The sequence below is a fragment of the Gallinula chloropus genome (assembly GCF_964237585.1).
Source record: "Gallinula chloropus genome assembly, chromosome: 1".
Classification (NCBI taxonomy): Eukaryota; Metazoa; Chordata; class Aves; order Gruiformes; family Rallidae; genus Gallinula; species Gallinula chloropus.
In genome coordinates, this window is record NC_140085.1 from 143,176,272 (window position 1) to 143,203,347 (window position 27,076).

The window sequence follows — 27,076 nt, forward strand, 5'->3', positions numbered from 1 at the left end:
GTCCTCTCTCCAGCCCTTACAGGACAGTGTGAGAGCTGCTCCTCACAGAGCTTTGGGTGATTCTTTATGACTCGTCAGTGGAGCTTTTTTAAAATGTAAATTTTAAAATGTAATTGGCTTTGCCTCATTGGAGTGAGGTGACTCGTTGCTTCATCATGAATTGAGAGTCTGAGAAGTCAGTTGCAAACACCAGCTTTCGTCTTGTGAAGGTGTAGGTATTGTCACTTCCTTGTGTTGATGGAATAACTGATAAAGTAGAAAGAAAAGCTTGAAAGTCAGTCTAAAACAAAGTAAAAGGTAGAACCACAGAAACTTCATCGTGGTCTCAGTCGAGATACCAGTGCTGCAAATGGCCAGCAGCCAAGCTTTGCAGCGCATCTGACTTCACCTGGCACTGTCATCTGCTCGTGGAAAACACTTCTTAAATGATACAATGATGAATGGCACTTCTATTTAACAGTGTCACCCGCTCGAAATGCTCTGTAACATCTGTTGCTTTGTTCATAAAGTTGCAACAAAGATGAAATATCTGCAGAGTGGCTGAGAGAACGTGTGGGGTTTGCAGAAGGGCTGCCTGAGTTCCAGCTGCTCAGGGAGTAAGCTCTGGCTAGTTTCCCTGAGCTTCTCTGTGTGTTATCCTCGTGGAAGAATTGTGTACCCTACTTAAAACAGGTTAAAATGCCTCGGGGAAAATACTAAGAATTTGTTATGTGATGAAATGCCCTTATAAGTTTTACTGGTTGTTGATAAATAGATACAGTAGTTTTGTAATTAATTTGTTGTTTGTGCTTGATGTCACAGTCAAATACTGTGTATTCTTTGTTTCCAAAGAAGAAAGCTGGAAACCAAAAGAATGCCAAAAAGCCCATTCGCAGAGGTGATTCCTTTTGACTGTTAGGAAGGTGTGCTCCTAATGATAAATTCTTTTATTAAATTGAGATTGCTAAATGTGCAATACATTAGGTGCATGAGGAAATGTAGCTTCATTCTGGATTTCTCCCTAAATTAAAATATGAGAGTTCCCCATTTGTATCATCTAATATATAATTTGGGGTTTTTTGAACAGAGAATAATAGGCATGACACTTTGTGAAATTGTGATTAACTGTAATACTTTTCTCTTTAACCTAACATTTCAAAGTTTCATCTTCTTAGATCATGTGCTGGAATTCACTTAAAGATTTTTTTTGAGTGGCTTTAAACACTAAAAAATTAAACAGTTACTTGAATGTTTTACGTATGTATTGCCAGTTAAATGTGCAAGAACCCACTTGTTCTTTGTTTCTAGGATTAAACTTTAAACTGATAGACCTGCTCCATTAGTTTTAAGTTTTAAAAACCAACATCTTCCTAAGATGTATGATTCTACCTCATCACAGCTGTTTAAATGCTGTTTTAGTTTAGTTTTGTTTCTTCTAATCTCTTGCTCTGTTCTGTGTAGTTCGTCAGTGTAAACGGTTGATCAAACCCCTGGTTCTTGGATTAGGGATGATTTTTGTTTGTTTTGGAAATCACTAAGGTAATAACAGTAAATACCCAAAAGATTTTCAAGGACATGGCTGAGTAGTACCACTCATGCCACTGCTGATATTGCAGGACCTGCATATTGTTTATAATCTGAGCCCTCTCTTCCCTTCTGTGGTGATTTTCATGTTTCCACATGAGCTGGGCTAGGTTTTCAACCTGTGTCACTATGCGTGAGTATTCTGAGGTATGGTAGCTTGGGAAGGAAGTGTATGAAATTCTGTTGTCCAGGGGTTTGTTTTTTTTTGTTTGTTTGTTGGGGTTTTTGTGGCTTTTTTTTTTTTTTTTAATATACTGAAAGATACTTTTGGAGATGACAGTAACAATCTTTGTTTTATGTTATCTTTTACTTTCAGTCATACAAAACCAAGGTTATGGAGTTTGTACCATTTAGGAGAAGGTATCAAAATGTGGGGGCAGTCTGTTTTTAGTAGTAGATTGAATTTTGGGTCCTTAGTGAGCTGTCACTAAAGCAGCCAGTGAGGAAGTGCTTGGGACAAATAAGTGTCAAAACCAGTGTTTCTGTGTGGTACGTGCCTTTACTCCCATCTGCCAAGAGTGCTTTTTTCCTTATGTTGTTGCTTTCTGAAAGCAGAGTCACTTTTCCTTTTAAAATATCACAGGTCCAAATGGCAATATTGGTGACCTTACAGTAACTGTTAAACCGGTGACCTTCAAAGTGGGAGGTGAAAGCCTTAAAATTCCCCCTTCAGACTGGGATTCAAATTCCATCTTGCGGAAGTGCATGGTGTGCATCTGTGTGCTGGGAAATCTTGAACTTCTTCCTGCTGAGGTTGTCCCTCTGGGTGGAAAGGCGGGTGTGTGATCACTCTCTCAACTGCATCTAGCTGAACAGTGCAGGCTGTCATGGAAAAAGGTCGTAGGGTAGGGAGAAGTTATTTATAGGGAGGGTTGTTGGTTTTTTTAATACAATTTTCTGGTTTGAGGTTGTTAACGGTGTTTTCTTCTAAAGACCTGCCTGCGTTTTTGTGAATAGTCTTGGGCAGTAAAATTTAGACCTCTTTGAACTTTTTGTTCCTCTTTAACTCATGTTCCTTCTTGTACAGATTATTATATTTCACAGGAAGGGCAATGCCCTTATTTCTTTGTCCTTAAAAGAAAGTAGCATTCCCTACGTTTTGAAGAACAACTTCCTGACCAAACATCTAGAGGAAATGAGTGGAGGAGTAATGTTTAATTTGAGGATCCTATATGTGAATGAGGCGTGAACTTTTCATGAGTTTAGTCTTGTGGTACAAACACTTCTCAACCATTTCAAACACTACGTTTTACTGTTCCGGTCAAGACAGGAGGAGGGAGTTGTTGCCACACTGAGGATTAGGGAACAGTGTGAATAAGGCTTTCCAGATGTACAGTTACGATTTCAGCTGTACAAATGGAACTGAAATTCTGTTTGTAAGGGCTGGAATTATTTATAGGTTATGTGTGTTAAACTCAGTTGTTTAGGCACCCAGTCAGTTGTGTTGGTTGAAGTACTGAGTGAGCTTGGTTCAGTCACTCTTTTCAGGGAACCTAGAAGTTGAGTCGTTCACATTCTTATGCCAAAAGACTGATTTGCAAAGTGTGGTACTTTTATTAATATGAGCATATTGGAATTTGAGCTCTCCAAGGAAAATTAGTATTGCAGATTTATCTTTGGTATTTAGTTAGACTCTAAATACCAAATTTAAATTTGTAATTTTGTTTTGTCATAGCTTTATCTACAAAACGAGGTACAGCAGGTTCTAGATGTTTAAGTTGCTCTTTTGAATTTAATACCAAAATGTTTTTCTGCTAAGTTACATATTTTTTTTGTTTTTCTTCACAGCTTTTATCCAGTCGGATGGCATAATAGAAATGCTGCGCTTTGATGAAGGAGACCTATTGCAGGTATGTAGTTGGAGTAAGTCTGAGCTAGTAATATTTCACCTTCCTTTTGACAGCTGCTTTTTTGAAGCTCGTGGGTGAGCAGGTTTGTGAAAATAAGCCTCAAACTAAAGTCCAAAAAAGCTTTTGGACCTTCTAGACTTATTTTCAACAATATGATTTGGTGTAACCTGAGGTTCTGGTTCCCTGACCTTTTGTGTTGGGAAACTGGTGGAGTTTACTCAAGGTTTTGTCTGACTTATTTGTCTGGGTTTTTCCTCAGAAAAACTGGGGGATGCTTTGTGTTTTAAGACTCACCTTGATGTGGAGTTGAGATGGAATTGGATAGCGTAACTAGAGGAACAGGGAAGTGTTGCAAGATGCTGAAATGTAAAGGCAAGCCCCTGGGGCCGTGTCACCACTGGGCTTAAAGAAAGTTCGTGTTAATGCCGTGAGGTAATTGCTGTTGCAAATACGGATTTTTTCGGGTATATTGTTGCCATTCTTGCCAGCTTTCTTTTGATGTGAGTCAAAACAGACAAAAAGTTGACTTTAAAGAATTTGTGCTGGTATTTTGAGATGATGGTAGTTGTAATGAAATACATGGCAGAGTGGCTTGATACTTCAGAGCTACCTAGTTCTGAAGTTCTGTTGACTAGAATTTCATAGATGTGCATTTTGTGGATTGTACTTATGCTGAGAATATCTTTTGTTTAAATTCCTTGATGATGTTAGTCCTGGTAGTTGAGAGGGAGGAGAGGAGAAAGAAGCAAGCAATTATTTGTTCAAATGATAAGTACCCATGGCATGTGATTCTGTTCAGCTTCATTCATTACCAGTGCAGCATTTGATTTACAGTTCCTACCTCTCTACCTCTTATCTACAAGAAACAACAAATGTACAAGCTGTATAGTTCAGGGCTTGTGATAATATTATTTTTCAGATTTATAAAGGTGGGGTTTTTTCTTCCCCCTACCTAAGTTTTAAGGTTTATTATTTGATTGGCTTTTTTTTTTCCTTCTTCCACTCCTTGGTCCTTAGTGTAAATCAAGAATATCTTGTTGTAGATTTTCAAATTATAATGTACAAGGACAAGGTCCTTCAAAATTATCTACTCTGGTGTCAGAAAAGGTTTCAGTTAAAAACCAACCCAACCCATACAACATCACTCCTATTCCTCCTCCCCTCCAAAAACCCCCCACAACCCCACCCCAAAACTGACCATAAAAAAACAAGCAAAAAAAAAGCCCCAGGTTCCCCTTAAAGATTTGCTTAGATGTCATTTGGTAAATGCATTCTCATAACAGATACCTATACAGGCTTATTTTTGGACATACAGGGTAGAACAGTGGAATTTGTAACCAACACATGGAAAGTCTCAACTATTACAATTTTTGAGTCAATTCATCAGTATGAATATAAGAGAAAATAATATCACTAAGCTTAGTTTCTTCTACACACTTTGAGAATATACAAATTAGAAAGTATTTTTTTTCCTTTTAACATACTGTTAATCACAGTAGTTCTCAGGGTGAGAAAGTAGTGACGCTGCTCTGAACCACCTCCAGAACTAATAAAGAGACGGAATGGTAAAGTGGGTTGTTAATCGTTCCAACTTCATTGCAAGAAGCAGCAGAGACAGGAAAATGAGGATAAATGTTCTGGTGGGACAAAGTCAAGGAATACCAGATGTCGTACTGTAAACTTTGCAGTGCTTCCGATCGCATTCGGCCACCGTTTATCCAGCACTGAGTATGTGACTTAAAACAAAGCAAAAGAGACAACATGTCTAATAAATAGTTTATATGTCTTATATTACGGTTGTGGCTCTACAGCCAAAACTACTTACATAAGTGAAACCAGTTCCTGTTAATCAGAATGATACAGCATTCTCTAGCTTACAATTTATGGATTACTTTTTTTCCTGTAGATTTTAATATGGAGACCTCTTGTGACTATTTACTGCAATTAAAAAAATAAAACCAAAGTAAATGTGTTGTTCTAAAACCAGTTTTACATCTTAGGAGCAGGAGTTACTAAAGTTTTAAACCTACTGCAATGTCATTGAACACTTCTCTTTCAGGCTTCCTGTATGTTTGTTTATTGTAGGACATCCAATGTTACAGCACAAATATGATGATGATGTAGCAACTCAGTATTGTCTGATGTTATGTCACCTTCAGGTGTTGGGCTTCTTTAATATAAAAAAAATAACCGTTTCAGTGCAGAAAGAGATCAGTAATCACTAAAGTGTCAAAGCCATCTCCAGTCTTGGTTTATTTTCCTCTCCTCAGAATTTGATACCTTTACGATGAAAGCAAGCCCTTTTCTTGTTGGAAGGAGTTGCTTTCCAAATAAGGGAACCAAATGCTGCATCTTACATAATTTAATCATTAGGGATTCCTGCCATCTCCCTCAAGGTTGGTGAAACACTCCTTATTTGCCTTATGGACTTCTGTTGTAAAAAGTGAAATGTGCAGGAAAACTGGGTTTGACCAAACTGACTTAAATTTGTTATTTATTGAAAGAACATAAGTCTTTTGAAATATTTAAGTACCCTTGCATTTAGTAAAAATAATCTGGCAATGGAAATGTCATTGGTTCATGCTAGTGAATAATAGTAATGAAGTAGAGATGACTTTTGGGTGTGGATTTCCAGTCCACAGATGAAAGTGCTACCCTGTGTAGCTTTGCTGTCCATTTTAACAGAACAAAACCAAGCATTTTATTCTTTAGCATACATGCTTAAAGATTTGTATCTGAATAAGTTTATGCTATTTCTGCCCATAGATTCAATTACAGTGATGAGAGATTTTTTCCAAATTCTGTCTGTTCTTCACATGAATCAGTCTCTGTAAGGACTCAAAAACTTTCTGTGCTCTTCCAATGATTATGTGGATCCTGAACATAGGGTGCGAGTTATATTGTCCACTGCTCAATGCAATGTAGGGTTTGATTTCTTCAATAGCAGGCAATTTGCAGATGCCTATATAATTGGCTGTCACTTCAGGGTCATAGATTTGTTTGGTTGGAACAGATCTCAGGAGATGACCTTCTACTTCCTATAGGTAGTTTTGTGTGTAGATCAAGCATGCTTGTCAGATGCATGACCATTCCATTCTCAAAACCTCTAGAGAAGTAACTTTGACAGGTTTTCTTACCTGCGCGTTTGTTTCATGCCAAAACTGTTATTTTATGGCTTCTTTTTCCTCTGATACACATTCAGATAATTTTTGTTAGTTTGTTGGGGGTTTTCTATCTTCATAATGATCATTTTTTACTAAAAGAGACTTAGAACAGCTTCATGGAAATTTAAAAAAATACCTTATAACTTTCTTTGCTGGATTTTTGTCTGTGTGAATCTTAAAGCACAGCATTTCGTTGGGATGTTAGTACTGGGAGGCTTTCAGACAGAACAGGGGAGTTGCTTCTCTGTGTGATAACACTTTTTTTAACCATTCCAAAATGAGTTGTAAATTTTTGACAGCATTTTCTTGGCTTGTATAGTTTGTATTTCACTATGTTCTGCAGACAGATTCTTTTCTTCGGCGTACTACCTCTTAGTCAATTATTCCCAGTTTTAGATTAGAGCTTTCCTTCAGATGAACTTCTCCTTGTCAGTGTCAGGTCTCTCCTCCCAGTGTCCTGATTATTTGAACCCTTGTCCAGACCTGACAGATGCTTCAAGCCCCTGACGATGATGTCATCTGCAAATATTAGGAGTGCTGAAATAAACTACAACTGTTACTTTTAATAATTTATCCTTTCATGTTAAGCCAACATACTGACTCACTTTTTGAGGAGTGTAAAGGAAGATTTATTTTCCAGAGGCAAGTTTTCATTTGCTTTTAGTTCATAAAGGGTGGTTTCCCAGGTCATTCTGTTTATTGTGAGACCTCTCGCATTGCGTATCTAATGCTTTCCTGCACAGTGTAGTTGGGGCCACTGCTCTCCAGAGTGAGTGATCTTCTATTCAGACTGAGTGTTTGGAAAGTACTGCTGCCTGTGTAGTCATATTTTTAAACTACCATATTCTTACAATGAAAAAGGAGAATGGTAAGACTCTTCAGGGAAATTCTCTTAACATGAATCACTACACTTACCCTTGCAGCAATAATCTTAGAAATGCTTTTTTACAGGTGAAATTCTGGAAATTATTTTACCGATACTCATTGGCTGGCAGAATAGCTAAAATGGGGAAAAAGGAAAACGTGTGATTTACATTTACTTCATACATATATTTGCTGTCTTTATTCTTAAACTGCTGTACATTGCTAGTCACAAGAGCTAGTAATGAGAGTGACAAGGATTCTAAAAGTCAAATAAACAGAATCTTAACAGGATATGCAGCGATTTTGCAAGGTGGAAGCTATGAGATTGAGGTACAAGTGTGGGAATCAGCAATGCGTATCTCTTACTGGAGGGACTTCACTACATTCTGTGTGATCTGTACTTCATTCTGTATGCCACAGTAAAGAAGTATCAGAACAGAAGTGGCAGCCATTCAGTTCTGGTGTATTAATGACAGCATTTTCAGGGTGTAAAGCTTTAATGTATTTTTTATTATCTCAAATTTTCATATTGTATGTTGACTTTTAAAGACTTTTGATATGATCTCCACTGATGTCCATATGGGGGCTGTATCTCAACAGTTTGTCTACAAGTGGGCAATGAAGTGACTGGACCATTGACCTCAATGGCTTTACTCAATATGGTGGTTTTGCATGGGGTGTTCTGGTGGAGATGGGGAGGCTGCAGGGGAAGTATGAAGTACAGCTGATAGTCAGTTATCCATCATGAAAACTTATGAGGACAATATTGCTTAATGTCTTAATTAACAGCCTGAGTGATGGTATAGCATCCACAAACTTACAGAGAGTACTCGCTACCAAATTGGGCAAAGTAGTTGATACACTGGGAGGCAGAGCAGCTACTCAGAGGAACTTTGGCAGGCTGACAGGAACCTCCAGAGATCCAGCAAAGGCAAGTGCAAGTCCTGCACCTGGCAGAGAATAAACCTTTGTAGCAGGACAGGTTGGAGACTGACTGCAGAAAAGACCCGAGGGGGTCCTGGTAGGCAAGAAGTTGAATATTAGTTAACTGTGTGCCCTTGTAGCAAAAGAGGCTGCCAGCCTACTGAACTGTGTCAACAAATCAGGAGCCAGAATATAAGGTCTGTGATTTCCACCCCCAGGCTTCAGAACCTGTGGACCACTGTGTCCAATCTGGGCTACCCAGTAGAAAGAAGGCACTGACAGAGGGATACCATGATGATCAGGGGCTGGAATGCTTCTCAGACTAGCCTGTAGAAGAGAAGACCAAGGGCAAAACTAATTGCTGTGAGCAGAGTTGACAAGCACCAGATTTTTCATTGTGCACAGAGAAAGGATTGGAAGGCTTTGGACACCAGTTTCAGTGTGGGACATTCCAAACCCATGTAAGGAGAAAAGTTTTTAAACTTGAGGGTGATGAAACACTGGACCAGGTTACTCAGAGAAGTTGCCGAACTTCTATATTTGGACATATTCAGAACTCAGTGGCAATGAAGCTGTGAGCAACCTGCACTAACTATTCCTCCCCCTGAGCATGGGTTGACTAGATGGCCTCTGGAGCTTCCTTCCAGTGTGTGTGATTTTTATGAAAGAATAAAAGCTGCCCCTGTTCACCGCCACTGCTTGTGAGCAGCTGAACCCCTGCTGCTGCTCAGGGAAGGAAGAAAAACAAACAAAAAAAAAGGCAGTTTTTTTCCTTGTACAGAAGAATTGCAACCCCCAGGCTTTAGTTTAAAATAATTAATTGGTGCCCAGGAGTAAGTCACTGTGGCAAAGCCAATGTCAATAGCATGTGTTGCATCAGCTAAAGTCAACTGATGTTTTTGTTTTCTTATGTGCATTTGGGTCATGTAAGAGCACGGCAAGAATGACTCAGTTCAGTCCACTTTCAGCTACCTCCCAGATTACAGCATTCATCTTTTTCATTACCTAAAGCAAGATATTAATCACTGTTCTTTTAATTGTCTTACTTATTAGCATAGAACTCATGAATGCAGCAATGAAGATTTTATGCTACCGTCTATGTATCGGTTTCATCTGTCTCTCAAGATACAGTTGTGAGCAGCACATAGCTTTTCTATATGAAGGAACCAGCCTTGCTGTAAAATAACAATATGTAAAGTGTCCATACAGAATTAAAACTGGAAGAGTCTCTTAAATTAGTGTGGATACTCTTAGGGAGGAATACAGAAAGCTTTGGTTGTTGAGAATTTTGGTAACAGCAAAGTATTTTGGTGTCCAGAAGCAGAAGGCCTTGATTAAAAGTCACTCCATGCTCCCCCACTGTCCTTAAGACATTAGGGCTTTGCCTCAGTTGCTTTAACATAGGCAAACAGTGCTATCTGAGTTGCCCTGGGCTATCCCAGACATCTACGTGGACCTGGCAGATATGGCACAGGGCAGAGGAGAAACTCTTTGCCCTTCAGCGTGTCAGCCTGAGACCAGGCAGGTTGCCCTAGGACATTAATCTTTAGTGGCAGCAGATGCCTATGTTTAGATGACTGAATGTAGTAATATGACCTCTTACCAAGAAGTGAAGAATAGCTATTATAACAAACTAGTGAGACTTTTTTTTTTTTTTTGGGGGGGGGGGGGGGTGCGGTGGGGTGGAGCATGTGAGATTTTTTTGGTTTTATTGCCTGGCTGAAGTTAACAACCCTGGCTGTGTCTGTGGAGAGAGCCCCCAGACTGTGAAGTGTGGAGTTTGATTCTCCACATCTGGTATCGTTCCACAACTGTACCTAGTGTGTGAAGTGTGCAGGTGTGTAAGGTACAGATTCTTAGTGAAATCTTTAAGTATATGAGCCTCCAGAGAGGAATTGTTGTAAATCTTGAAACTGGTGCAGGCTGACTGCCTTCAAATTCTCTAACTCACTTTGTGCAAGTTGTCTCAAGATCTTGATTCTTAAATCCCTTTGGTTTTCAATTTTATCCTTCTAGGGTTATATAAGAGATAAATTAAGGCATGCAACTGTTAGCAGCCACAGCCTAAATGCATATACTATCTTCATATACTGTCTTCAATTTAATAATTTTAATTTTTTTTTTTAATCTCCAATACTTGAGCACAGCTTTTTGGGTGAAAAGATAACCATCACCCAGTACTGGTTAAAGGGGTGATTTTTCCCTCTCCTGCTTCTTTTTCCCGCTCAGCTGCATATCTTTACTGTTTCATTTTGTGCTCACCTTTAGCTTTTGTTGTTAGGCAGTCAGTTGGATCAGGAAGTAGTTCCAATTTTATTTTTTTCCCCTGTAACTTACCTTATTATGGTTCTTGAAATATAAATAGTGTGCACATGCTGCCTTCCTCGTGAGCTGTACATTGCAAGGTAGTATTTTGTTATTTGTAATACTTCTCCAGTACAGATACGACTTAATAAATTTTTCCGTTAAGTAATATTTTGCTACAGCTGCTCTATTACAGATATATCCTTTACCAGAGACAAGAATAAACTATATTTATTTAAAAACCATAATTTTATTTCTCTTTACCTGATAAACCAGCAGTATTTAACAAAACTACAATTTAAATAGTGGATTAATCTAGTACATGGTTTTAGTTCTTTAGCATTTGTGTTCATTTTGTGCAGTGACACAGGAAAAATAGCATGCCAGACCGCAGCACAGTAAGGCCATGATTTTATTTGAAGATCAGGGTTTTTTTAAAAAAAGGCATTTGGAACATGTAACAACACATTTGTATATTTTTTTGTTTACTGCCGGTCTCTAAAGATTGACATGTAATAAAAATGAGTGGTAATTATAGAAACTACCACATGAGTTTTATTTTTGGTTTAGTTCCATGATGCGGTGGTTGATGAGCTGCTGAAGTAGGTATGGTATTTCTTTGCTCTTGATTGACCCTGATTTTTAAAAAAACACAAACCAAAACCAACAAAAAATCCACCTAAAAACACAAAGCAAAGCCCACACAGCAAAATACCCACAAAACCTCCAAAACTAACTAAAAAGCAAGTGACCTCCTGCTCAAAACAGAGGTGTCATTGAAACAAATTTGTCAAATTTGTATCAAACAGCAACCTGAAAGCAAAACCCAGGTTTTTCTTTGTAAGAGTAAATCCAATAGATTTTTGCACTTAAATGTATTTCAGATGCATAATGTCCTACCAGAGTTACTTGTGATGATGTTAAACTTTATGTACAGATATTAGTCTGATATTTTTCATACCAAATCTGTAATTTCAGAACATAGGAGGGAAAACTTGAGTGTATTGTGTCAGCAAGATAAATTAATTCTCAGCAGTTAACTACAGGCATGGCTATGTAGCTATTGTCAATGATGTCTGTTTCCAGTTGTTTCTGTATTTTTCTGGAATTAAATTTGATATCCACTGGCCTCAATCTAAAAGCTGCCCTGGGTGGGGTCTTAGTCTAAGATAGGTATTAGGGGTATTGGCCGCCAGTTACGGTGCTGAAGAGCACAGATAACAAACCATTTTCTCTACCAAATAATTTAAAACTTAATAGAACATTCTCTCTCATTAGAGCCAAGGCTTAGTTGTCAAAAATGGGACAGTGTTGGTCATGACTATTTTCATTGCCCTGTCACAAGATCTGAACTTTACTTCCACCATCTGATAGTCAGGTAACTGCTGGCAATTTTAATTACACGCTTTAGTTATGTTTCTAAAGAAAAATCAATTACTGAATGGAAGGTTGTATGTAGTTGTAGTGAATAATGAACTTAAACTTTCAAGGACGTTAGTAAGGAATACAAGGTGTTTGTACATCTGTTAACTTCACAGAGTATGTTTGGTGGTTGTTGTGGTTCAACTCCAGCAGGCAGCTCTACCCAGACACTCAGTTCACAACCTCACCCCCACCTCCCTGGTGGGATAGAAGAGAGACTCTTAAGGGTAAAAGTGAGAAAACCCATGGGTTGAGATAAAGACAGCTGTAGTGAGTAAAGCAAAACAAGGAATTGATTCACCACTTCCCATGGGCAGGCAGGTGTTCAGCCGTCCCCAGGAGAGTAGGGCTCCATCACATGTAGTGGGTACTTGGAAAGAAAAACACCATCATTCTGAATGTGTTCCCCATTCCCCTCTTCTTCCTTCTTCCCCCAGCCCCCTATATGCTGAGCATGACTCCACACGGTATGGAGTATCCCCTTGGTCAGTCTGGGCCAGCTGTCCTGGTTGTGTTCCCTCCTGATTCCTTGTGCACCCCAAGCCTGTTCCCTGGTGGGGTAAGGAGCAGCAAAGCCCTTGGCTCTGTGTAAGCACTGCTCAGAAGTAATGAAAACATCTCTGTGCTTTCAACACTGTTTCCAGCACAAATCCAAAACACAGCCCCCCACTAACTGCTGTTAAGAAGGTGAACTCTACCCAGCCCAAACCGGTACAGCTGTGTAACCATATTTCACAGGAATGCTATCCTAGCACTTCTGGGCTGTCTCCTGGCAGTAGGTGTGAATGCATGGCATGGCATGGCAGAACAGAGCTGGTGGAATCAGAGGAATGGCTCAAAATGACTGTAAAGGAGAGAGAGGTACATGTAGATGTTCCATAGGGAGGAATGCCAGATGATTTCAATTAGTAGAGAAAACACTAAAAATGAATGGATTTGGGTCAGTTTTGGGTATGTCTAGATTACTGATTGTATTCCACAGATCTTCAGATCCACCCTCCCTCCTCATCAACAGCTGGAGCCAAACCACGTCCTACGTGTGTCGGAGATGTGCAGAGAGAGCTCATAAATGCTGAGACGTATCCAGCAGTCTGCCTGTGAGCCTCCCTCAGGGTGGCCGGCGGGGTGGGGGTGAAGACCGGTGTGGGGCTCAGTTCCCAGCAGATATCTCAGCCTGTTCAGCCCTTACCAGCAAGCAGCAGTCTGTTGCTACTGTGTAGACAGTTGTGCTTTTAAAAAGAATGGTACATCTGCAAGCTGTAGGCAATAGTTACATAATTTAAAAGGAAAAAAAAAAATTGGAAGGGCAGACGGTGATTCATGGTTGTTGGATTTATGATACAAAAGTAGATAATAAGAATAAGCATATGTAATTGTAAGTAGCTGTTTGAGGCTTATTAAAACCATTTTAAAAATACTCGCAATATATATTTTCTGCAGAGCTTATAAAACCATGCTGTTGTGAACTAGAGGAAATCACTGGCTTAATGTTTTGAAGGAGTGCTTGTATGAAGTTTCAAGCCAGCTTTGACAGCTCAAGCCCTTTTTGAATGGAAGAGAAAACGTTTTCAGCTGATTCACTTCGATTGAGTTTCCTCTGTACTTTTTAAATTGAGAAATTAATGAGTGACAGTTTAAAACCAGGTTTGCTCTCAGCCTTCCAGTCTGAGGAAAAAAATAAGGTACTGAATGCAGAGATCTGATTTTTCTGATTAAATTTTTTGTATTTCAGAGCAAATCAATTAACTTGTTAGGCAGTATTTCCTAGAAAGTTTTAGATACAAAACATTTTGTATCTTAAATGTCCATCAATTAATTAAAGATTATTTTAATTTTCAGCTTTCTTTAATTTCTCTTACTGTCCTGAAACAATTCACTACGTTTTAAGTAGCTATTTATATCTTACTGGAAATAGAAAATGGAGGATGACATCAGAAATTTAAGAAGCTGAACTAAAAGCTTCTCATCATATGAATATTATACCTTAATGAAATTATTTACAAACCAGTAGATTTTAATGAAAAATAACAAGCACCCTGTTTTTCTAATTATGGTGCCAACATAATATATAAGTTTAAGTGAAAGCTTACTGAGTTTAAATGAAAACTTGCAGATTTTTAAGGTGTGATAAAAGTGGCAACACCAAACAAGTTCCCTTGTCTCTTGGCATTCTGTTCAGTGAGGAAAAACTGCACTGCTCATGCTGTACTGCAAAGTGTAACTTCATGGGAACCCCTTCCTCCCGCAACATCCCTTCAGCAAGGCAGCCTGCCCTCTATTTCAGGGGTGTTAAACCAAAAAAACATCTAATTAATGCTCTATCTAGACATTTAAGGTTGGAAATTAATCCTGAAGTTGCAAACAGATCAGCTGCTTTTTTTTTTTTTTTTTGAAACGCAGCTTGCTGTAGCTTGATAACAATTTCAGGGTCAGTATACCAACAATCTTGTTTTAAATCTGAAATGCTACATGGATTTACTGTCCAGAATTGATCCTTGGCATGAATTAAAAACATTATTGTTTGTGGATTAAGTGGTTCAGTAGTAATAATAATTATGAAATTTCAAAGAATTGTCTCCAGAAGGCAAAACAAAATACAGTTTCTTTTATTTGAAGAATTTTTAATGAAAAAAAATTAGGAAAAGCAGGGTAGGAAAGTATAATCTGTATGTAGGTGAAGTAGAAATCAGTGAGGAACTCAGCCAAGGAATTTTATTTTAGTCCTGAAATGAGATACAAAAAAATTTGCATTCCCCTTGCAAACAAACATTCTTATGCTAGAGGTGAAACTGTGTCAGATGAGCCAAGGTGCACCATAAAGTTTATCAGAACTCTAAGCTTCATTCCCACTCCCAGAAGATAAATACTCATCTTGGTCATGACATGCCTGTGAGAGAAGGACTGAAATCCTCAATTATATCCCCAAATCCTATGGGAAGACAGAAGTTTTCAGTCAGGTGTGTTTCAGTGTTAGCTGTATCAGGAGGATATTCCATATGCACCCTTCTAAACCAGTTGGGATTTCTTAGACAAGAGTAAGTTACTGGAATTTCCTTGACAACCTAACCTCCTTGTTTTCAGGTAATTAACTGTAATGTCCGGCAGAGTGGCAGTAAAGGTATGAATAATAGAGGCTAGAAGATCATTAGCAGGGAAAGAGATGAAGTTTCCTAATCAAAGGGAGATTATAGTGTTCTTTGTTTTCTAGTTCATTAAATTACACTGGTGTGATAATTGCTCAACTGTTAATTTGTTTTATATGCTTTCCTTTGTGAAGTGTTTTTCACATCTATCCTAGGGGTTTTTTTTTTTCTTTCACTCCCTACAATGTTGTAATTTCCCAGATTTTTTTTTCCTCCTTTCAGTTTTTAAGTTGTTAAGGTGCTGCTTGTCTTATAGTTTGTGGGAGTTCCTGCCACTGCAACTGATGGCAGTTCTTGGCTGGGGCCAAACAGTTTTTCAGTAGAGGCTTAATTTCTTTTAAGTAATTATTGGGAAAAGCCAATTTGCATTTTCTGCCCCAGACCAGAACTTTTCCTTTTGTCTTCCAAGATCTGATCTACTAACTTCTTTCAGTAGCTGGCATGTTGGGATTTTTTTTCCCACAGGAGTTATAATGCTGTCAGTGTCTTAAATTTAAAATTATCTTTTTCTTTTACAGACTGAGAGAACTATAGGCCTCAGTTCATATCAACAGAAAAGGTAAGCGTGATTTTCTTAAATATAGCCATCCTATTGCAAGATTTGTGATAGTATTTATAAGAATAATGTTACAGTGTGAATAAGACCAAATAGAAACTGTGTCATTTTTCCCTGTTATTTGTCTCATATGGAGTAATTTAAACTAAAGTGTAACACAATCTTTAATATTGGTGGGCAAAATCAATTCATATATGGAATACAAAAAGGAAGAATTCTTTATTTCACTTTGTAACATACAGCACAGAGAAGTTCTGTGTAACTAAAGAGGGGGTAAACAGGCTCTGCTTGTAGGGCTGGTTTGGTTTTGGTTTTTGTTGGATTGTTCTTTTTTAATTTTAAATCATTTTACTGAAGTATTGTTGCAAAAGGAGTGGGTCTGTTTAAGCTGCTTCAAAAGTTCCTGGGGTCCTTTTGATGAAAAACTTTATGGTGTTACTTTTGATAGATTCTTTCCCATCCTGTGTCATCCTGTGTCATGTTGTGTTGGGTGTTGTCCTCCCCTGTCCAGCCAGAACATGATCTGTTATTGGAGAGCTTTGCATGTATAATATCTGAGAAGGAAAAGAAGCGGCCTCTTGTTTTCCCTGGTCTCTAATTTTTCTCTGGAGACTCCTCAGATATTCCTGTATGTTTCATGAGTACATTAAACAGTAATAATGAACCTTGTTTCTTATACAGTAGCTTTCAATAGACTGCCATGTAAAGTGTAGCTTATTTTCAGTAAATGCAGCCAGATTTTTGTCACGGACTGATTCCATTTGTTTCCCAAGGAATTTAATGAAAAGACTATTCCTTTTCTTCATTTCAGATGGCTATATGAAAAGTTCTTATTTTACTACGTACACAGTTGCCTAAACACAGGCTTAGGATCATTCTCTTTGCCACAAGTTTTGGAAAATCTCAGGAAAAAAAAATTTCATTTTACACTTAAAAGCTTTGGTCCTATTTGTATCACGTAATACCCAGTCTCTGCTGCATTCTGATTAGATAGGGACATAAATCCTGCAATCTATATTGTCTGAACGACCTGCAAACACTGGAGTCTGGGCTTACATAGTTCTAAGTATACTTGGAATTTAGAGGAAAAGAGTGAACATAAAGGTACTGAAGGATCTTATGAGGATTTGGCAGGTCTTACTTAAGGTGAAATTAAAATATAAATTCACATTATCTTTCTTGTGATAATGTAGAAGAGTTAAGATTATGTATGGAAATAAGGCATTTACTTCATAGTTTGATCTGAAGCTTGAGGCAATTTGTATATTATGGTAATATGAATTTTGTCAAACTTATATGAACTCGTTTGCTTTTCAATTAAAATTTTCAATTAGTCATTCTCCATTGAATTTGAAACTTTGTGGTGCTGTGTCTTCCCTGAATCTGTCTTCTTTCCCTTTCCCCAGCAATGGAGGCTCCTTTCTGTCCTCCAGTACTTCTGTCCATTTATTTCTGATCTATGAAGTCCCTCAATTCAAACTTTCCACCTGGTGCTTTTACTGAAGTATTTGTTTGGTACTTGCCAATTAACACTGGATTAAGCAAGCAAAATCTGCATGTCACTGAACTGCTCCCATAAATAATCACTACCAAAGATGTATTCAGTACTGGTTTCTCTGTTAACCACTTAGACATTCTATATATACATGCCTGCCTGTGTAACTGTACTGTGATTGGAGATAAATTACCTCATGTAAGTTACCAGGCAATTAATGTTACTTGAATTTAATTTTCTGTGATCATACAAATCATAAAGTTTTGGTCAAGACAAAGGTATTTTAAAAAATCCAGTAAAAATGATGCACTTTAAATATTTGTTTACTTGGGGTTTCCCCTATTTTGCTCAGTTAAATTGCTTGCATGAAGCCCAAGCTTGTTACCCTGTGGCAGACTCAGACTTTGCACAACAGTAAAAGAATTGCATAAATTATGTTATCGAACTTCCCTTGTGTATTGAAAGATAAATAAGTTGATCCTTAATGCTTCCGGAAGAAGAAAATGAAGGAAATGGCTTACAGAGCAATATAATGGAAAATAACTTCCAAACTGTAAGCCAAGTAGCTTAAGCTAAGTGATCTTTGTGTTGTGGTTTGTAATAGGAAATCAGCTGGACTTGAGGTCATTCATAACCCATAAACAACACGCATGGTTTAAGATGCTGGCACCCCAGTTGTTGTTTACCTGTCCTTCCTGCCAAGGATTCTCTCTCCTGTGGCAGAGAAAGTGAGCATGGGTGCCTGTGGCTCAGCTGCTGTGGTTCATGGTCCAGTGAGTTATTCTACCCTGCCAGAAACGATGGGTTTGTACATAGTTTGTGAACTGGAGCTGGCGTGCTGTGGGGATTTGTTGCGTTCTTCCACGAGCTGTTAGGGGATTGCAAAGTGGTCAGGGACACAGCTGTGGCAGGAACTTAAACAGCTGTAGCTAGGAGCAGCCGTATGTCAGATTGCATGTATGAAAACATGCATTTAACATTCATAGTTGACCTGCTGAGAACCATTATTAGTATGTTTTATGATTTGGATAGAGTCAGATTTTATGGACATAGTATAAATGAAATCATATCTTGTTTGAATCATTAGAAGAAGGTACCTTTATTGAGACCTACAGATTATGTACCCTTTTTTTTTTTTTTCTCCCAAGAAACGACTGGATTTGGTGGTGCTTGAGAATGTGACTGAAGCCATGGATTAGATAGGCTTCCAGGATTTTTAATTTTAATTTCTCATCTAAGAAGATTGCTTTCTGTGTTTGAAATGTCAATGTTCTAGAGTCCATTCCAATAAAACATCAATTTACAGATTTGAAAAATCTCCAGGTTTGCCAGGAGAAACAGTCCATTCTGCTTCAGAGCATTGGTATATTTGGGGATCAGTTACAGTATGATGATGATCTGCATCACAGACTCTGCATTGTCATATTGCAAAGTAAATACCCAATTTGCTTTCTCTGTTGTTGGATCTATGGGGATCTTTTCTGTAGCGATTATTTTTTCAGTGGTAGTTTTCAAAACTCAAGGTTTCTGGTACAGATGCTTAACTACTTTAGATGACTTGTCTTTCGTTGCCCTTATGATATTATCTCCTCCATGGTGTAGCTTGCAGATATTTCTTCCCTATCTAGACAGTTTATTCAAATCTTTGATCTGCTATTTAATGCTAATTGGAAGAAGGAAAATGAAATAGCCATTTAATTTGTTTTGTTCTTGCCCATGGTCAGGTTACAGTGCATCTATTCAAATTACTCCCTATTCTTTCCATACACTTTCCCCAGACAACCCCCTCAGGAAGTGTTAGCTTTGAAGTTTAACGTCTGATACCATGAGTATGTTTTCCTGATGCAGGGTGAATGTTGGCCTAAGTAAGCCAACCACTAGCTGGGAGTAGTTTATGAAAAACTTTAGTTGCTAGTCTTTTTATTCATCTGCACTTCTGGCAGTGGCTACTGCCAAGGTACCAAAGTGGTCAGATGTTTTTACAGGAGTTCACTTTTTCACTGAGGCTGTGTGCAATGCCCAGATTTCTAAAATTATTTTAAATATAAAAATACATTTTCTAACATATGTAGCTCGATATTATTTTTAAATATTCACAAGTCAGGGGTGCACTCAGGGAAATATGATTGGGGTTTTTTAGCCAAAAATGTTGCGTCTTTGAAATGGTTCTTTCAAGGGCATTTTGGCACAGAAAGTGCCTACCATGAGGTACTTGCCTATTTGTCATTTTAAAAATTCACGTGGTTACTTTTGGATGCATGTTCATTTAATTTAACTTCATGGCTTTCTAAGAGTTTGTGTTCCTAAATAAGATAATGAGACCTCTTGCTATTGGATGGTTTCATTCTATTGCCTTTATTTCTTGACAGTTTATGGCACAGAAAAGGAAATAGCACCCTTTAAACAACTGCTAATGTGGGAAAAACACATGTAGAGTAACGCTTAGGCTGGAATTTTCCACAACAGCAATTAAAGATAAGACAAAATTAAAATAAAGATAAAATTAAAGATAAGATTCCACAGTGCAGAGACCTCCTCCAGAAATCCCAGAACAGCTAGAGAGGTAAAGTGAGGATGTAGAAGAACACTGCCCAACTTTGCAGAAATCTTTAAATACTGTATTTGACAAGCATTTTCTTCATCTCTAAATGCAGAGATGTGCACAGGTTGTTTACAGTAATGAGTGCCTAGTACTCTGGGATAAACTGCAAAACATTACAGAAGTGGTGCAGAATGTCCTTAGATGGAAGAAAATGGTGTCTCAGCACAGATGGACATCCATATCCCCTGTGGTCTTTCTGGGCATAGATGTTTTGACCATCTTTATAACTGCATCTGTGACTAACCTTATTGAGACTTGAAGTTGCACTTGGATTGCATCTGGTAGTAGGTTGCTTCTGGGTGCTAGCAGTGTTGTGGTTTAGCCCCAGCTGGTAACTAAGTACCATGCTGCCACTTGCTCACTCCCCTCCCCACCTCTTCTCTCCTGGAGAGGAGAAGAAACCTCATTGCTTGAGATAAAGACAGTTTCACAGGATAACGAATGAAGAGAATAAACAGAATGTATAAACCAAGTTATGTACAAAAGCAATTGCTCCACCACCCATGGAAGAAACCCAACCATGTCCCATCTGTTTCTGAGCAGTGAATTTCCTGCCTGTCTAGCTTCCACAGTTTATATCGGGAGGGAACATCCCTCTGGCCAGCCTGGGCCAGCTGTCCTGGCTGTTCTCTCCCAGCTCCATGTGCACCTGGCAGGACGTGAGAAGCTGGAAAGTCCTTGACTTAATGTAGACACTGTAACTGTGTGTAGACACAAGCCACAACTAAAACCGTCAGTGTGTTACCAGCATTATTCTCATACTAATTCCAAAACACAGCAGTGTACCAGCTGCTACAACAAAAGTTAACCTTATCTCAGCCGCAACCAGGACAGTATCTGCCCCCTTATTCCATACCATCTATGTCATGTCCTATACTTCCCAATACATTCCAGGTAGGCACCATCACTTTTCCTGACTTTTGATATGTGCATGCAGATATCATTCCCTTAGTTTGTGGGCCATCCCTCTAAAATGTTCATTGAGTTTGTTTAATCCATGACTTTGGGCTTCACTCAGGGTGCAGGAGATGGTGTGTAATGTTGGATTGTTGCAAGCTGCATCCGGATGTTGTGGCTGGAGTATCTGGTGTGGCCCATACCTTCCTTGAGATGTCAGTCTCAAGGAAGTTGCTGTGCGCTTGTTGCTGAAGCCACAAGCTTCTGGTTTCATCACCTCTGCACCTTGCTAGTTTTCATCAAAGGTCATTCTTCATTAGGCTGGGCGATTCTTACTGTAATCTGTTGTAATGGCATATAGAAATCATAGTAGTGATGGTATGCAATATTATGTAGCAATTTACACCATATAATTTAAATCATTGGCTATTCTTACCCCAAATCCAATCCCCTTGAGGTACATGTTGGACTTCCCCATCTCTCTGCATCATCCACCAACTGCATCCAGGTCCTTGAGCGAAAGTGATCCCACAGATGGGTGGACCTTTGCCTGGAGCAGGACTAACCCAGACTGTCTTCCCTAACTTATCCTTTATGTGCACTAGAGGAACTTTTTCTCCTTCTACACTACATGGGAGTTCTGATTGGGCAGGGCCAGCTTGATTGGTAGATGTCTTGGAGATAACTAATGAGGTGGCTGTTATTAAATGTGTCTCCCAATGTTTGAAGGTCCCACCACCCATTGCTCTGAGTAGTCTTTAGCAGACCATCATCTTGTTCAGTTTTCCTGGAGGCTAGTGTATGGTGGGGGATGTGATACATGTGCTCAATTCCATGCTCAATTCCATGCTCTTTGACCCAGGTGTCTATGAGGGTGTTCTGGAAATGAGTTGTGGAAATGTCTGAGTCAGTTCTTTCTGGGGTGCCATGTCACCTTAGGACTTGCTTTTCAAGGTCCAGGATAGTGTTCCAGATGGTGGTATGGGGCACAGTATACATTTTCAATCATTCAGTTGTTGCTTCCTCCAGTGTGGGTATGTATTGCTAGCTTTGGTGGGTCTATGGGAGTGTGATGTAATCGATCTGCCAGGCCTCCCCATATTTCCATTTCAGCCATCATCCTCCATGCCAGCGAGTCTTTAACTGCTTGGCTTGCTTGACTACAGTGCATGCTTTACATTCATGGATAACTTGAGACAGATGGGCTTGTGATCAAGGGATGGACTTGGCCATGCTAAATGTTGCATCTCTTTGATGGCCTGAGTTGTCGTGGCCCCACTGAGCTATAAATAATTCACCCTTACGTTGCCAGTCTAGATTTACCTGAGCCACTTCAGTCTTAGCAGCCTGATCCACCTGCTGGCTGTTTTGATGCACCCCAACTCTTGAGTATGTGGGCATCTATCTATCTATCTATCTATCTATCTATCTATCTATCTATCTATATGACATACGTTGACAACCAGCTTCTATAGCTAGGCAGCAATATCTTGCAACAGTGGGGCAGCCCAGACGGGTTTGCCTCTACTCTGCCAGTTGCTCTGCTCCTGTTGCTGTAACCACCCCTACAGGGAACTGGCCACCATCCATGAGTCAGTATGGAGACAGAGCACTGGCCACTTCTCTTTTTCAGTAATGCCTAAAACCAGGTAGTTGGCTTTCACCTCTGCAAACTGGCTCAATTCAGCTTCAGCAGCTTCTGCAACTCATCATGTAGGACTCCATACAGCAGCCTTCCACCTCCGATGTTTTCCCACAAATGAGACAGGACCCATTGCTGAACAGGGCATATGGTTTCTCATTTTCTGGCAGTGTATTATACAGTGGGACCTCTTCAACATATGTCACCACCTCTTCTGGTAATATTCTGAAATCTCTGCCTTTTGGCCAGTCCATGATCACTTCAAAGATTCCTGGGTGACTGGGGCTTCCTCTTTGAGTGCACTGTGTGATCAGTGCAACCCACTTACTTCATGTAGCATCAGTTGCATGATGTGCATCGCATCCCGCGCTGGCAGTCAGGGTGCCAGAAGGAGCTGTGCTTCAGTACTAACTGCCTCTGAAGCAGCTTGAACTCCTTCATATGCTGCCAGTATCTCCTTTGCAGTTGTAGAGTAGCAGGCCTCGGATCCTCATTATCGCTGACACTAAAACCCCAGGGGCTGACCTTGAGTCTCCCCTGGTACTTTCTGCCAGAGACTCCGCGTAGTGTCATGCTCCCTGGCTGTGGTGTAAAACGTGTTTCTTACATTTGGTCGTGCTTACAGTGGCCCAAGGGCTACTGCGTGGACTGTTTCCTCTTTGATCTGTTCAAAGGTTTATCACTGCTCAGGGCACCATTTGAAATAGTTCTTCTGGGCCACTTGATAGAGAGGGCTTACAGTCAGGCTGTAATTTGGAATGTGCATCCTCTGAAAGGCCACACCACCTACGAAAACTTGTGTTTCCTTTTTGTTGGTTGGTAGAGACATAGTTCTTATTTTGTTGATCACATCATCAGGATCTGACAGCATCCATCTTGTCATTTGATTTCTAAAGACTGGATGATCTGTGCAGATCCCTTGACTTCAGTTTGTTTTGTGGCTAAAGCTGGCTTTCAAAAGGATTTGGATTATGTTCTTCCCTTTCTCGGAGACTTCTGCTGTGTTGCTGCATACGATGATGTTGTCAGTGTCTTGCAGGTGTTCTAGAGCCTCACCCTGTTCCAGCCCAGTCTGGATCAGTCCATGGCAAATGGTGAGGTCGTGTTTCCACTCCTGGGCACTCGATTCTAAGTGTACTGCATGCCCCTCTTACATGAAGGCAAACTGTAGCCTGCACTCTATTGCCTAAGAGAATGGAAAAAAATGCATTATCAGAATCAGCTGTGGTGTACGACTTGGCTGCCTTTGATTCCAGTTTATACTGAAGTTCCAGCGTGTCCAGCATGACAGTGCTCAGTGGCGGCCACAGGAGTCTACTGTGAGCTTCCACTCTAAGGCTTTCACACTGGCCACATGGGACTGTTAAAGGGTGAGCAGATTCAGCTGATCACTCCCTGACTCTGCAGTTGACAGATCAGCTTATGGGATGGGAATCAGGGAGTCTCGGTTGCTGAGATACTGCTGCTGGTGCACAAAGGTGGTAGCAGTTGGCACCTGCTGTTCTTTGACCCTCAGCAGCCCCACAACAGAAGGGTCTTCCAAGAGACCCTGCAAGTAGGCTGCTGATTAGTTTCCTCAGTCTCCAAGGCAGCTATACCAAAAGCCCACTGGTACCCTTTTGGGTTCTTGGAATACCCTCTCCGGAGGTAGTCTGTGCCCAGGATTCACGGAACCTCTTGTAAATACAAATCAGAAGCTTCTTCCATAAGATTAGAAGTAAGATCAGTTCACCTTTGGGAAACTGCTGACTGGAGCATCATTTTTCCTGGAAGAATCACCATTTGTGTTTGTTTTTCCTTGCAGCTCACATATTTGTGCCTGTAGGGTCAGGGTAGGTTTTCCATCCCACTTCCTCATGTCACCTCTGTGGTCACGCAGGTGAAACCGCAGGGTGCCTAGTGGTGTGTAACATCTGTATCCTCTCTCTTGAGCAGTGGAATACTTTCTCCCAATAGCTGAGGTACAAGCAGGTAACTAGACATAGCATCTTACTTGCAGGAACTCCCAAGACAGTTTTGTCATACCCTTCTCTTTGAATTGCTGGACTTCATGAGATGGTTTCTCAAACAGGTTTTCAGATTTTTCACAGTCTTTCCAGGCCCATATGGAGGAAGAGAGATTTTCTTGGTATTGGTCAGCAACTTCATTCACTGTTGGTGCCTCTTCATCTTTCCAGGACAGCACTGACAATGATTTAATACGGTGTATTCTGCCCTAACTTCCTCCACATGGGTCAGGTACATTGGACTTCATCTGGATCTTTGGGGAACTGAGCATTGTCCAAATTGCAATAAATCATCTCTCATGTGGCTATTTCCCTCAGATACTGGATACCTCTCTCTGGTGGTCTGCTTGCTTGGGTGACATATAACACTTTCATTGAAGGGATATCTTTCCCTCACACCTGACAGAAGTTATCTCCAGAGGCTGAGGGTTTGTGTCCCTTTTCCAGTTGCTTTGTCAATGCCTCCTTTCCTGGACAGGGATCCCAGCTGGTTGACTTCCCTACCCTCTAATGCCAGACTACTGAACCCATTATCCCAGCATTGGAGCAGCCAGATGATAAAGTTGCTCACCTAATCAAGGACTGAAATCCTTCCATGTTATCTCGCAGCTAACTTGAAGAGGGATGGAGTGGTTATCTCTGGTTCTACCTCTTCTTCCTGTTCTTGTAATGGCCCTGTTTCATCATCCTTTACTAAGTAATTGACTTTCATGAACATTTCTTCCTGCCTGTAAGGGTGACTGATACTGGTACGAGTTGGGTCTCTAGTTCAGCTGCAGCGCTTATTCCCAGGGCTTGAGTAGCTGCAGTGCCTCTGTCACAGGGGATGATCTCTGGGTAGTCATTTTAAATAGTTGCTTAACCCTAAACAAGACCTGAACCACATTCAGCAGACCCAACAGTAAAGTGGTTATTTTAGTAGTAGTTGAGGCAAATGTACTCTTACTTGGGTAACAGAGTAGCTCGTACAGCAAGGGTAATGATTGTGTCAGGGATGGCGTGTAGTTCATTCTCAAGTCTCATTTATAAAATCAAACTTCTTGCAGAAGGGAGAAAGTATTGGGATCATCTTAAATCATTGCCAGGAGCTAGTCATTACTGAAACTTCCAAGGTTCAGATGATTCCTTGCCAATTTTTGGTCTGCCCGAGCTTGTTGGAAGATGTCAGTAATCCTCTCTCATTCAAATACATCGTATCCTTTTTAGGTCCTCCTTGACTTTGAAGGTTAGAAAACTTGGAGGGGCAGGGAAATGAAAATGTTTAAATTCCGGTAGAAAACCAGCAGCCACAGCTCTGCATGCATATAATAGTAATTAACTTAAATGTCATTATGCTGTAAAGTTGCCCTACCCATGGGTGTATCCAGCCTTCAGTGAAGAAGTGCCCAGCAGAGCAGACATCATCATCATTTTATGTCTGCTGCAAGTTGACTCATGTTGGGCCTTTCAGTAAGCAAAGTCTGGGAATTCCAATATTGCTGGTTCCCATTTGAATCTTACTACAGCTGCTACTTTTATTGTATTAGTAGGCATTCCTAATGCTGTAGCTGCCTTTACCAGACTTGGCCATTTACAAATTCTGTGCTGTCTAAATCACTATGCAGTCTAGAGAACATTGCTTAAGCTTATCATCTGTGTGGAGAATTGAGTATGTCCTGGTTGTTCAAGTTATGGCAAGTGACTCCTGACTGTATTTTTAATACAATTGAAATAAATATTTTCATTATCATTTTTTGTAAGTACTGTAAATGTATCTGATAACCTTTCCATAAGAGGAATTGATAGCTCTTTTTACCTATAATTGCCAGTGAAAAAAGAGGTGCTGAATGACTGTTCAGAGTTTTGAAACTGGAAGAAATTGATGGAACTATTTTAAAAATCATTATTGAAGTGGTTTCTGTTTAGTGTTATCTCGACAGTGGAAGCTAATGAGCTTTTTGTCCTTCTCAGTTTAAAAATACACTCTAAATGCTTTTCTAAAATTGCACCATGAATCTTGAAAAGCAAGAGGATGTCTTTGAAGGTTTATTATCAACTTGTTCCATCCTTTCAAAATATGACTGCCAACATAATTTTCCAACTTCATTCCCTTATGTACAGCGCCTCTGTAAACTTCATTTTGTTGTGCCCTTGCTCCACGAGGTTTGATTTCAGCCTGAGAAGGTATACCTAAGCTCACTCTCATTTGACAACTGTACTGAGTCACAACAGCACTTAATAGTAGTAAGAATTGCAATTTGCTATAGATCTCAGTATGGCTGTTCCTATTAGTGTGTCTTACACCTTCACTTCTGTTGTATTGTGAGCTATATATGCACAGGCGTATCTGCACACGTGTGCATGCACACAGACATACACATGTGTAAGTACACACTACAGCTGACTCTACTGTGCCTACTCGTGCCCCAGTATTGTTCTATTATGTGGATAAAGTTATTTTTAATGACTAAGCTCTAAGTGGTATTGAAGGTGCTTCTACATCCAAACTTCTAGGCCTGTAAATTGATGAGCATGAATAGATCCTGTTACACATGCATTATACTTGAAGTGTGAAGATTCAGTTGTGGAGTACTAGAGTCATTGAAACACTGTAATTTTATTTTAAAAAAGGTATTGATTCATTATACTGTTATCATTGCCCAGA

The 27,076-nt window shown here is 39.7% G+C and overlaps 1 protein-coding gene across 1 annotated transcript in view; it reads left to right on the forward strand.

Moving 5' to 3' along the window:
* Positions 1-27,076, forward strand: part of TMEM131 (transmembrane protein 131) — a 105,691-nt gene that overhangs the window by 16,893 nt on the left and 61,722 nt on the right. The window contains exons 2-3 of the mRNA XM_084279098.1: positions 3,352-3,413; positions 15,753-15,793. Of these exons, the coding sequence (XP_084135224.1) occupies positions 3,352-3,413; positions 15,753-15,793 (103 nt within the window). The remainder of the gene's footprint in view (positions 1-3,351; positions 3,414-15,752; positions 15,794-27,076) is intronic.